Source organism: Dipodomys spectabilis, unplaced genomic scaffold (genome assembly GCF_019054845.1).
Source record: "Dipodomys spectabilis isolate Male_0828 unplaced genomic scaffold, ASM1905484v1 ptg000054l, whole genome shotgun sequence".
NCBI classification, from domain to species: Eukaryota; Metazoa; Chordata; class Mammalia; order Rodentia; family Heteromyidae; genus Dipodomys; species Dipodomys spectabilis.
In genome coordinates this window covers 7,897,900-7,910,057 of record NW_024870731.1, presented here as the reverse complement: position 1 = coordinate 7,910,057, position 12,158 = coordinate 7,897,900, and the positions used below count along the sequence as shown (strand labels likewise).

General features: G+C 43.3%; 1 protein-coding gene across 1 annotated transcript; it reads left to right on the top strand.

Moving 5' to 3' along the window:
* The first annotated feature begins 7,716 nt into the window (after nt 1-7,716).
* Nucleotides 7,717-11,888, top strand: LOC122107912 (nuclear pore-associated protein 1-like). The gene is made up of 2 exons (XM_042679780.1): nt 7,717-8,152; nt 8,344-11,888. The coding sequence occupies exons 1-2, from the start codon at nt 7,717-7,719 to the stop codon at nt 11,886-11,888; spliced, it is 3,981 nt and encodes a 1,326-aa protein (XP_042535714.1).
* Nucleotides 11,889-12,158: the final 270 nt, after the last annotated feature.

Sequence of the window (12,158 nt, the reverse complement as noted above, 5' to 3'; positions counted from 1 at the left end):
AACGTAAACTTGTTCAATGTGTTTCCATTTTGAGGGGATTTATACTTCCCTCAAATATTTGGAACATGCCAGATTACCCGTTAGAAAAGGTACAAGTAAAAATAACTTACTGATTTTTTTATTTTTTATTTTATTGTAAAGATGCTGTATAGAGGGGTTACAGTTACATGAGTAAGACAATGAGTACATTAGTTGTGGATCATTGCTACCCCTCCCTTCCTTTCCCATCCCCACCTCCCACACTCCTCCAACCCTACCCCATTCCCCACCCCCCACCCAAAGTTGTAAAGTTTGTTTCCCATACACTGTCCTGTGGGTATCCTTATTGCAATGGGTCATCCTGTGTCCTTGTTTCAGCATTTTGTTATTTCCCTTCCCCTCCGCAGATTAGACATATGTATATACAAGATGCAGGGTAGCAAAATCAAGTACAGTGACAACAGGGGATATGCCATAGGGGAAGGAACATACAAAAGAATTAATGACAAAAAATAAAATCACATTGTACATTTAAAACAACTTCAATTAAGACAGATCTCTTGTGTCCATATCTTGGGGTTCATTTCACTTAGCAACAACTTATATGGTCATATGTACTTGGCTTTTGAGCTTTTCAGCTCTGGAAATTTTGGTTAAATATTTACAGAAAACTAAAATTAGATTCTTATATATCACCCTGCACCAGAATCAACTCCAAATGGATCAAACACCTCAAAGTAAAAGCAGACACCCTGAAAACATTAGAGGAAGGAATAGGAGAAACTCTAGGGCTCCTTGGCACAGGCCGAAATTTTCTTAATAAAGACCCAGAAACACAACAAATCAAAGAAAGGTTGGATAAATGGGATTTCATGAAACTACAGAGCTTCTACATGACAAAGGACATAGCTAGCAAGATCAATAGAAAGCCTACAGATTGGGAGAAGATCTTCACTAGCCATACAATGGACAAGAGTATCATATCTAAAATATACCTAGACTTCAAAAAATTAAATCTTCTATAAACAAATCTCAACAACCGCCCCATCAACAAGTGGGCTAAAGACTTAAAGAGAGTCTTCTCTAAGGAGGAAATAAGAATGGCCAATAGACACATGAAGAAATGCTCAACTTATCTAGCCATAAAAGGAGTGCAAATCAAAAGAACATTGAGATTCCACCTCACCCCAGTTAGAATGGCGATAATCAAGAATGACATTGCCCCATTTGTTAGGAAATGGAAAGACTTGGAAAAAATTATATTAAGTGAAGTAAGTCAGGCCCAAAGAAACATAAGTCCCATGGTTTCTCTTATTTGCAATAACTAGTATAGGTCTGAGACAATCAGAAAAGGTCAGATAAGGTGATGTTAGGGAAATGAACCCCAAGATAAGTATTCAAATGTTTTTGCTTTCATGTCATTGTTTCTAACATATTTATAGCATATTTCTTTGTTGCTTTGTATGTCCCTCCCCCATGGTATAACCCCTGCTTTCACTGTGGAAGGGAAAGGCAAAAACAAATAATTTAAATAGGAATACAGGTGGGCCCATTGCAACAATGAGGTGTACAAGTCGTTACGTGGAAAAATGAACTTTACAATTTTGGCCGGAGGGGAGGATAGCAGAGATGGGATGGGATGGGAAGGGGAAACAAAGGAGGAGGCAACAGTACTTGATAAGAAATGTACTCATTATCTTGCCCATGCAATTGTAATCTCTCTGTACAGTATTTTCACAATAAAAAAATCTAATAATGACAGATGCTGGAAGGGATGTGGCCAAAATGGAACCCTACTGCACTGTTGGTGGGAGTGTAAACTTGTCCAACCACTCTGGAAATCAGTATGGAGGTTCCTCAAAAGACTCCACATAGAGCTCCCCCAGCAATCCCACTTTTGGACATTTACCCAAATGATCACAAACAAGGCTATACTAAAGCTACCAACACAACTATATTTATCGCAGCATTATTTACCATAGCTAAGATATGGAACCAACCCAGATGCTCCTCAGTAGATGAGTGGATCAAGAAAAGGTGGTATATATGTATGTATGTATATATATATATATATATATATATATATATATATATATATATATATATATATAACGAATTTTTATGCTTATTGATTTTTTAAATACCTCATTCGTCTCCATATTTAAGAACAGCATTTAAAAGTTAGAATTACCCATAGCATACTATCTATCTTTTTCATCTCTTGGGGCAGATGGACCCAAATGACTTGATATTATCATTAATTGTTTTGAAATCATTAATTATCTAAGAGCAAAAGTCTCTTCCATGTCGTTTTGCTTAACAATAAAAAATAAAACAAAAAATAGAACAACTCATAAATTTCTGTTGAGTACTCCAAGCTAGGAGCTCCTGCCAAAGCTAGATTTGGAAATTTGAATAACACACATCCTCACATTTTTCCAAGTGTATCATCCAGGCATTGAGGATAATTTCTAGCTAAGTCCTAGGAAATTGTCCATGGGTTTTCTAAACATAGACTGGGAATTGTTATGCTGAAGCTAATGTCAGTTAAGGTCTGATGATGGAGAAAACAATGAGAACATTACTGAATTTTTGTCCTAGTAAAAATTGCACATTCCAAAGCCAGTTATCAGTTTATCATGTTTTATTCATTAATTGAAGCTATTTTCAAGAGTGTCAGATAATTTTATAGGTGGCTTGCTTTATGTTGTGAAAGACTAAGTAAACATGCTTTCTGCAACTTTGTGATTTATTAGCCACAGAGGGAGAACTAGTGGGAGAAATGTGCTACATGGAGAAGGAGAAAATGAAGCTCTCTTTGGCCACAGTTTTTATCATCTCTAGATTCCTCCTGGGTGGATGGCAGGAAAAGCAAGGGGCACAGTTGCTAAAAACAGCACATTAGCTGTTAAGACATAGTTCTCCAGGCTTACAAAGAGAATGGAGTTCATGTTAACTCGCTTCCATTGCTTACCCAGGCACTCTGATTTCCTGGGCTTCTAAAGAAAACCATGAACATGGGTGCTGCAAAGCAGAGACCCATTCGTATAGTGTTCAAGTATCTTCCCTCTGTATGTCTTCCCTGTCTCCTCTTATGAGGACATCCATCACATGAAATTTAGAATCCATCCTACATCTGTGGGAGCCCACTATAATTAAAACAAATTATCCCTGAAAAGACCATAGTTGTAAATAAGGACACTTCCTTATAAAAGGACTTCAAAATACCATTTTATACAAACAAAACAAGACCTTGAAAGTATGCTTCTAGAAGTTACACTTCCTTTCCAAGATATCTAGCTTATGAAATTTGGAATATACTGTCTAACCACCTGTTTCATGAGGATATTCTTATGTCATTGCTGCTGAAATGAACTTACCAAGTTGTCCTATTCCCTAGCTGCCTGCCCTCGAAACAGTTTTTAATTACATTGTGCGTAAGTTTTTCCCTCTGTTAAATAACGCAAATGCTAGTCCTATATATTGTAACCTTATAGCAAATAAACTTAATATATACAAAATATTTTACACAGCATCTGGTACATAACAAATCATATAAAGCAATGTAATTATTTAATACTATTAGGAACCCTTTCTATGTCCTATCAAAAACAAGCAAAAATTGGTCAGAATTGGTATTTTTAAGGACAATGGGCATTTTGTATTGATTATTTTGTGTTTGTCTTGTGGGAATATTGCATACACGTGTGTGATAAATCAACTACCTGTGTGATAAATCAACTACCTGTGTGAAAGTTTGTGCTGAGGTAGAAATGCCTATACATGTTTGTGTGTGTAGAGGTCTTTAACATATTTTTTATTCAGAAAAAGGAAAATGTTTTAAGACGCATAGATCAATGCATAGTAGAAATAATAGATGCCATTTTATACATTTTTATAAGTGACCAAACCATATCAAAAATCCTTGGATATAAGCTTAATGAAACTTAACCATGTTTGTAATGGTCTAAGATAAACAATCAAAGCAAGACTAAACAACCAATAAGTAGTACAATACCTATCTAAGCCCAATTTTTTTTGCCTCAAAATCAGTTGCTTTTTCTACTTACCTATCTCCTTAAGTAGTGAATATGTACCTTGTGCACCTTACAGATGAGATTATTTCCCTCATGTCTAACTCTTTTATCACCCAGAGAGCAGCCATCTATCCATCAAAGAACACTTCTCAACACAACATTATCTCAATCAATAGGGTTTTTTTAAAGTCTAAATAAAACATATGTTCTGCCTTAAGAAGTTCATAGTTAGACGGTAAATGGACATGCAAACATGTAACTTTGGGGCTGTGGAGAGTTGTAACAGGTTATAGAAGAAGAGCTACCTGACTTCTAGGTAGAATGGAAGAAGTCAAGGAAAGCTTCTATAAGAGACATTTTGGGAAGTTGAACATTGCCACGATGAAAATGAGCTACCCTACTTAGGAAAGAGTTGCTCAAACTCAGGATTCTGGTCTACAGATAATGAGAAATACCTCCATGCAGAAGAGGTATTTGTATAAAAATAAAGTCTATAGCTTGTGAATCTTGTCACAGAGCATGGAAAACAGAAGTGAAGTATGGGTAGATGTGAGTGAAAATAGACATTCAACATTCCACAGAGGCTTCTTGGAACTTTGCCTGATTTCATTGGTTCAACAAAACAATTTCTCATGTAATTATGTACATAAAATTTATTGAATGTTCTGTCTTGTATCATAATTTTCCCTTTCCTTCTGTCTGCCAACATCCCTGTCCCACTTAACTCCAAGATCTTTAATAGAAACACTCGAGTTAGGACACGACTGGAAATGAAATTAAAACATCTCCTTGGCCAATTCAGTGTTCTAGCAGGGGATTCAGAAATGCTGTCTGACAAACATTCATCCCTTTAAATCAAACTCTCATCCCTGACATTGTTTCTCTAATAACCCTGGAGAAATTTGAAAAGCACTGTTTCACCATTGCCGGAAAGCAAAGCATTTTCCACTTGTGAGAATAATTTAACAATGGGGGAAGAAAGTTTGCGTGGTTTATAGATTCCACACAGAAGGAACAGAACATCAAGTGCTATTTAGACCGACAGACAAGAACCTGAAATCTCTCCTCGGTGAATAAACTTATTTGGAGAATCATTTATTTATTTAAAATGTGCATGTTGCTAAGATACAAATTTGCAACAGGCGCATAACTTCGCTTAAGTTTCTGCTCCCTGCAAAAGAGTCCTGTGTATTGTGATCAAATGATGCCCTAAACTGCCCAGACATAGCTCGCACGACCTCTCTGAGGAAGAGTGACAATTGGATCTGGATGCCTCATTATCTGGTGATAAGTAAGGGTCTTATCATATAGTCACTTAAGAACTTCCTAGGTTCAGTATCTTTCTGTTTGATAATTATCATTCTTTTTTATCGTAAATTAACAGCTTTGATCTCTAAGTAGATCTGTATTTATTAAAAATTTTAAAATACTATGTCAGATGCATTCATTTTGATTTTGATTACTTATTATTATTATAAATTATCTAATACAGCAAGTTTCTTTATGGCACTTTTATTCCTTAAGATAACCTCTCACACTTTTGTAATATCTGTGTGTGTGTTCACATGATTGCTCATTCGTGTGTACGTGTGCTGGTCCTGGAGCTGTAATTCAAGGCCTAGCCAGTATCCTTGAGCTGTTCTGCTCAAGACTAGTAATCTACCACATGAGCCACAGCTCCACTTTCCTTTCTCAGTAGTTCATTGGAGATAAGGGTCTCACAGGCTTTCCTGTTCTGGCTGGTTTTGAACTACAATCTTCAGATCTCAACTTCCTAAGTAGCTAGGATTAGAGGTATAAACCACTGGCACTTGATACACCTTTTTTATTTTAAAATCCAATTCCATATATGAGAGAAAACATTCAAGATCTGTTCATTTTTCTGCAGAAAACATAGTTTTGTTCTATTTTAGGGCTGAATAAAACTACATTATATAGACTGTCTTTTCTTTATCCATTCATTTGTTGATAGGCATACGGACTGACTCGATAACTTGGTTATTATAAATAATTAGTTAAACAGAAGAGAGGCATAGAGTGAAGAGTTTTAAAATCTGTTGTTTTTTTTTTGCTTGGGGTAACATATATTTGCCGTGTATATTTTTCTCACATACTTTAATAAATTTCTTATGGTGCAAACAGGGAAGGAAGACATTGGGGTGGGTACAGAAAAGTATTCATGTAAAGTATTAAACGCAATGGAAATAAAGACAATCCTTATGGTTAGGGAAATGTGTAAACCAATAATAAAAAGTTCAAGGGCTTGAAGTTTCCTAGGCAGTCTGGCATAAAACAGAACCATGTTTTCTAACTATTTCTCTTGTTCACAAACGAGAATCTAGCTCTAAGATCTGCCAGCCCTGGCTTTGGATACACAGTGGCTATATATAAGAAGCTAGCTCAGAAGTACCTTCCTCATTTCCCTAGAAAAATATATGCGCCTCGTCTTTCATCTTTGTAAAATTACAACTGCAGTTGTGCAAACCTATTGAAATTACTGAGGAATGGGTTAAGTAACGTACGTAAAATTCTTAGCAGATTGACTAGCATACAATAATAAAATCGATAATAATTTAATTAACACTTGTGGGATGCCATCTATGAGCAGCCTGAATCCCAAAAGATGAATGTATGTTTTCTCATCTGTTTATCACTACCTTATATTACAAGTGATATTGTATTATAACTCTTTCAATCATCCTATGTATATATCCCTTGTCCATACCTCCAGTAGGAGAACTCTGGTCTTGGGCATAAGGAAATCTAAACTTATATTAACTTGACCCTAATGTTCTTGAACAGTACACCCAACTGGTGTCTCATAAAGTGCAAATTAGGTTCCATTCTTTGCTAGCAAACCAATGAGTTGTGTGATTTGTCCACACCTTCCATAAAGACCAGAAAACTAGCTTGGTATTTATATGGAATAACAGGCTGCTGAATTTCTTTAGCACACATCCAAAGAGATCGTATACAATCTATCCATGAGGAGAGCCTTCACTTGCAGTGGATGCTCCCCTACTTCCCAGCAGGGAAATCTTCCCAATGTTGAAAGATACTGGTGTCTCCTGTAGTTACCCTGTGAGATCCCCAGCTCCCAAAGCTGTGCCAAGGACAGGTTGGGTGAAAACCAACTCCCAGACTGATCAAACTCCCAGGGATCATGTAAGGTGGTGGGGGGCAAAAAGCCCACAGGAAGTCCACGACACCGTTGAATTCCTCCACCTACACGAAATGCATTTAGTGTGCAAGACTCAAGTCCAAGAGAGAGGGGCATGAAGCTGTGCTGACAGTTGGTGCCCTGGAGCCTGATGTGAGGAGATGATGCCTGTGGACCAGTGCTTGTGCTCACCGTAGATAAGAAATGTGGAAGAGGGTCCTGGATGGACTATGGAAATAGACAGTAACTCAGATACTAGGATTGCAAGAAGGTGGATGAATGGAGAGCTTCTCCCATTCATGCTGGGTCCAGGGGCTGCCTGGGCCACTAGCATCTGCGTGACCATCAGAAGAATGTGGGGTTCAAACGGGACTTGGAGCCTGCCGCGCGCCCTCCGCGTGCGGCGCACTTGGTCTGTGGAATGCGCAGGTGATGTCACAGAGGCCAGGCTGGGCAGTGCGTCCTCAGCGACCCGAGGAGAAGGATCGCTGCCGCCCCTTCTCCCTCTAATAGCTGATAATTCGCACATATTTGCCCGTCATGGCAAACGTTCTCAGTAAATTGTATGATGAGCTGCCCGGCCTCACCTTCCCGAGGTGGGGTCGCAGCGCAGGACCCGAGCCTGCACGCTGTCCCATCTGTAGGAAGGTCAGGACGGGTCCCAGGCCGGTGCCGCCACCAGCCGGTCCACCCAGGGCCCCCAAGAGGAGGTGCCCTGAGCCGGAGGCCTCGGACACCACCCCGGTGCAGGGCCCTCCGGCGTCTCCAGAGCGATCGCCAAAAAGACCTGCGCCTCCGCTGCCAGCTGGAGACTCGGGGTTGGAAACCCCCAGCAGCCCAAGCACCCCTTCGGGTCAGCTCGAGTCCACAGCCCGAATTGCAACACCCAGACCGCGCAATCATCTTGTGGTGCCCAGGATGCCGTGGGACGTCCCTCTTCCCGACTCCAACAGCGACGAGTTCGAAGGCCAAGAGGGTGAGTTCAAAATTCAGGGAGACCATCAGGGACAGGCCAGTGGGAGGGGACGACCTAGCAACGGAGCAACGGCACCATGCCGTCCTGTGACCGTCAGGAGAGACTTACTCTCAATGGATGCTGCCTTACTCCCTAGCAGGGAACTCTTCCCAGTGTGGAAAGGAACAAAAAGGTGCTTGTGTCTCCTCTAGGTACCCAATCTCATGGCCGTGACATTCCCAGCTCGCAAAACACCACCGCGGACAATCTGGGTGAAAACCAACCCCCGAACGGCTCACGTTCCCAGGAGTCAGGTAAGGTGGTGGAGGGCAAAAAGCCCACCGCAAGTCCACCACCAGACTCCCAGCAGTCAGCGAAGGGGGTAGACAGTGAAAAGCCCAAAGCTCGTCCACCACCAGACTCCCAGGAGTCAGCGAAGGGGGTAGTGGGTAAAAAGCTCAAAGCTTATCCAACACAAGACTCCCAAGCGTCAGCGAAGATGGTGGACAGTGAAAAGCCCAGAGCTCATCTACCAGACTCTCAGGAGTCAGCGAAGGGGGCAGTGGGTGTAAAGCCCAAAGCTCGTCCACCACGGGACTCCCTGGAGTCAGTGAAGGGGGTGGCAGTTGAAACACCCACAGCTAGACCACCAGCAAGCCCTGCTACCCCAAATCTGGCAGCTCACAGAGCATCCAAAAGGAAAGCAGCATTGCCATCAGCTCTGCCTTTGCCAGAGATTGTGCCAGTGCCCGTACAGTGGGGTCGCAGTGAGCTTCCCCCTCCTCCTAAACTTCCATGCATGGACATGCAGAAAGACGTGGACATTTGTAACACCACTCAGTCTACTCATAGTAAAATCTGTAAGACAAAATGCTCAGGGAGAACAGAAGTGACAGATGGCAGTGACATCAACACTGCCTCTTCTGTTCCTCCACCTGTTGTAGAGACTTATGTCTTCGTGACCCTGCCTGCCTGCACTTTAAACATCCCAGCTCTTCTCAGCACCGCTAATGTGGAAGAGCAGGCTGCTGGGGCCAACATTGTGCCAGCATCCTCATCAAAATCTAACGAGGGTCTGGCACCTAAAATCCTCATTTCCTCTTTGGCTCCTCCTGCAGACTCTCTTCCTTTTGGTACCCCAGCCTCTCAACTGGGGGTTCTAAATGATAAAAATGGAAACCATGCCCCTTTAATGAGAGCTGCAACCCCTACCACTTCTCTCTCCTCCAAACTTGCTCTTCCTGATCATTCCATTCTCCCCTGCACAAAGGAATCTAACACTGCTACTTCTCCTGATTCCCGTCCTCTTCCCTTCCCCACCCTCCCTGTAGTCCCACTTCCCATGAACACTACCACCACTGATATGGTTGCAGCCGCCCCCAGCCTATCCTGTCATGTGAGCCTGCAGCCGGCCACAGATGACGATATTGTTCAGATGGATACCACACCACCATCTGCAGCCGTCATTTACTCATCTCCCCAAGTCTCCACCACTGACTCCTGTGCATTGCCGCAGGCTCCCAATAGCCTGCACCAGGGAAACTTTATGAATGGGCCCGTACCCAGCGGCCCACCTATACCTCCCCCACAACCAATACCTCAGGCCCCCTGTGGCCTGCAACCAGGACACTTGCCGAATGGGCCAATGCCCACCAGCCCACCAGTACCCCAGGCGCTCTGCAGTCCGCCTCAGGGCCATGTCACCGTGGGCCCAGACCCCACTGCCCCTGCAACACCCTATACCTATCCAGTTCCCCAAATCCCCTGCAGTCTGTACCAGGGGCAACTTGGGATGGGGCCAGCCCCCACCAACCTACCTCCTACCAGGGGGTCCTGTTCTTCCCAAACCTTGGTCCCTCAAAATGATCACTATTCCACCAATGCCATCTCTGTTGTGCAACCGCAGCACACAATGTCACACAGTGACTCTATTTCCAGCAAGCAAGACCCCCACAATCGGTTTATACAGTCTCAGCACATGCGGGGACCCAGCCCAAATACTGACCATGCATCTAGTGCTAGTGCCCTTCCACACCCCACACTTGGGGTTTTCAGTGGACTACCTGATAATAATTACTCTCTCAGCCAACCAGTCCCCTTACAAACACCAGTTATTGACCTAACCGCGCCTACAATGCCACCACCTAATGACTCCGTCAATGTGATCCCCCTTGTGCAGCAGATGCACAATCCCTCTCTTCCGCTATCTTCTGCTCCTCCGGTCCTTCCCAACATGGACCAAGCAGTTGTCCTTACTCACGGAAGTGGCTCTTCCCCACCAATGAAATTATCCATGGACGATGACGATAACATGATGGATACAACACCTCCTTCAGAGGCATTTATGTTTCCATCTCCTCCGATCTTGACAAACAACCTCTCTGTAGTGAACCAGGCCCATCCTGCTCCTGCCCATGTGCCACACAGTGACATTATTTCTAACCAACAAAACTCCTACAATCAGTTTATACAATCCCAGCACATGCCGGGGCCAAGGCCACACACTGGCCATGCATCTAGTGCTGGTGCCCTTCCATACCCCACCACTGGGGTCTTCAATGGACAATCTGACAGTTTGTCTCAGAGCCAACCAGTACCATTGCAAACACCAATTATTGACTTATCTGTGCCTACAATGCAACCACCTAATGACACCAACATACAAACAGGACATATGGCCATGTCCTTGCCTGTGCCTGCAGTGAATGCTGATAATACACCACAGCACACCTCTTGTAGTGATTCTTACGGTGTTTGCAACACTGCCAGACAGAAAACTCCTGGCAAGAAAATCTCCAGACGCACAGGCTCTCATGGCACTAATTCATCCCTGAACCAAGCCACTCCTGCAACAAATACTGGCTATCCACCTAGTGCTAGTGCCCTTCCAGACCCCACACTTGGAATTTTCAGTGGGCAATCCGACAATTTCTCTCGGAGCCAACCAGTGCCCTTACAAACACCAGTTATTGACCTAACCGTGCCTACAATGCAACCACCTAATGACTCTGTCAATGTGATCCCTCTTGTGCATCAAGTGCACAATCCTTCTCTACCAATATCTTCTGCTCCTCTGGTCCATCCCAACATGGACCAAGCAGCTGTCCTTATGCATGGAAATGTCTCTTCCCCACCAATGAAATTATCCATGGACAATCATCATATGAAGGATATAACACATCCTTCAGAGGCTTCGATCTTTCCATCTCCTCCCATCTTGACACACCACCTCTCTGCTGTGAACCAGGCCCATCCCGCTTCTGCCTATGTGCCACACAGTGACGTTATTTCTAGCATGCAGAACTACCACTATCAGTTTATACCGTCTCAGCACATGCCGGGGCCAAGCCCACACACTGGCCATGCATCTAGTGCTGGGGCCCTTCCACACCCCACCGTCGGGGTCTTCAATGGACAACCTGACAGTTTGTCTCTTAGCCAACCAGTACCTTTGCAAGCACCAATTATTGACCTAACTGTGACTAGTGACACCAACCTGCAAGCAGGACAGATGGCCATGCCAATGCCTGTGCCCGCAGTGAACATTGATATCACTCCCCAGCACACCTCTTGTAGTGACTCTTCTGGGGTTTGCAACACTGCCAGACAGAAAACTCCTGGCAAGAAAATCTCCAGACGCACAGGCACTCGTGACACTAATTCATTCCTGAACCAGGCCACTCCTGCAACAAATACTGGCTATCCACCTAGTGCTAGTGCCCTTCCAGACCCCACACTAGGGGTTTTCAGTGGGTAATCCGACAATTTCTCTCTGAGCCAGCCAGTCCCCTTACAAGCACCAGTTGTTGACCTAACTGTGCCTACAATGCAACCACCTAATGACTCTGTCAATGTGATCCCTGTTGTACATCAAATGTACAATCCCTCTATTCCGATATCTTCTGCTCCTCCGGTCCTTCCCAACATGGATCAAGCAGTTGTCATTGTTCACAGAAGTGGCGCTTCCCCACCACTAAAACCATCCATGGACGATGACGATAACATGATGGATATAACGCATCCATCA

Excerpts from the sequence above, each read along its gene's own strand:
- LOC122107912 (XM_042679780.1), top strand. The coding sequence starts at position 7,717 with ATGGCAAACGTTCTCAGTAAATTGTATGATGAGCTGCCCGGCCTCACC. Across the intron at positions 8,153-8,343 it reads CGAGTTCGAAGGCCAAGAGG|GTACCCAATCTCATGGCCGT; the intron begins GTGAGTTCAAAA and ends TGTCTCCTCTAG.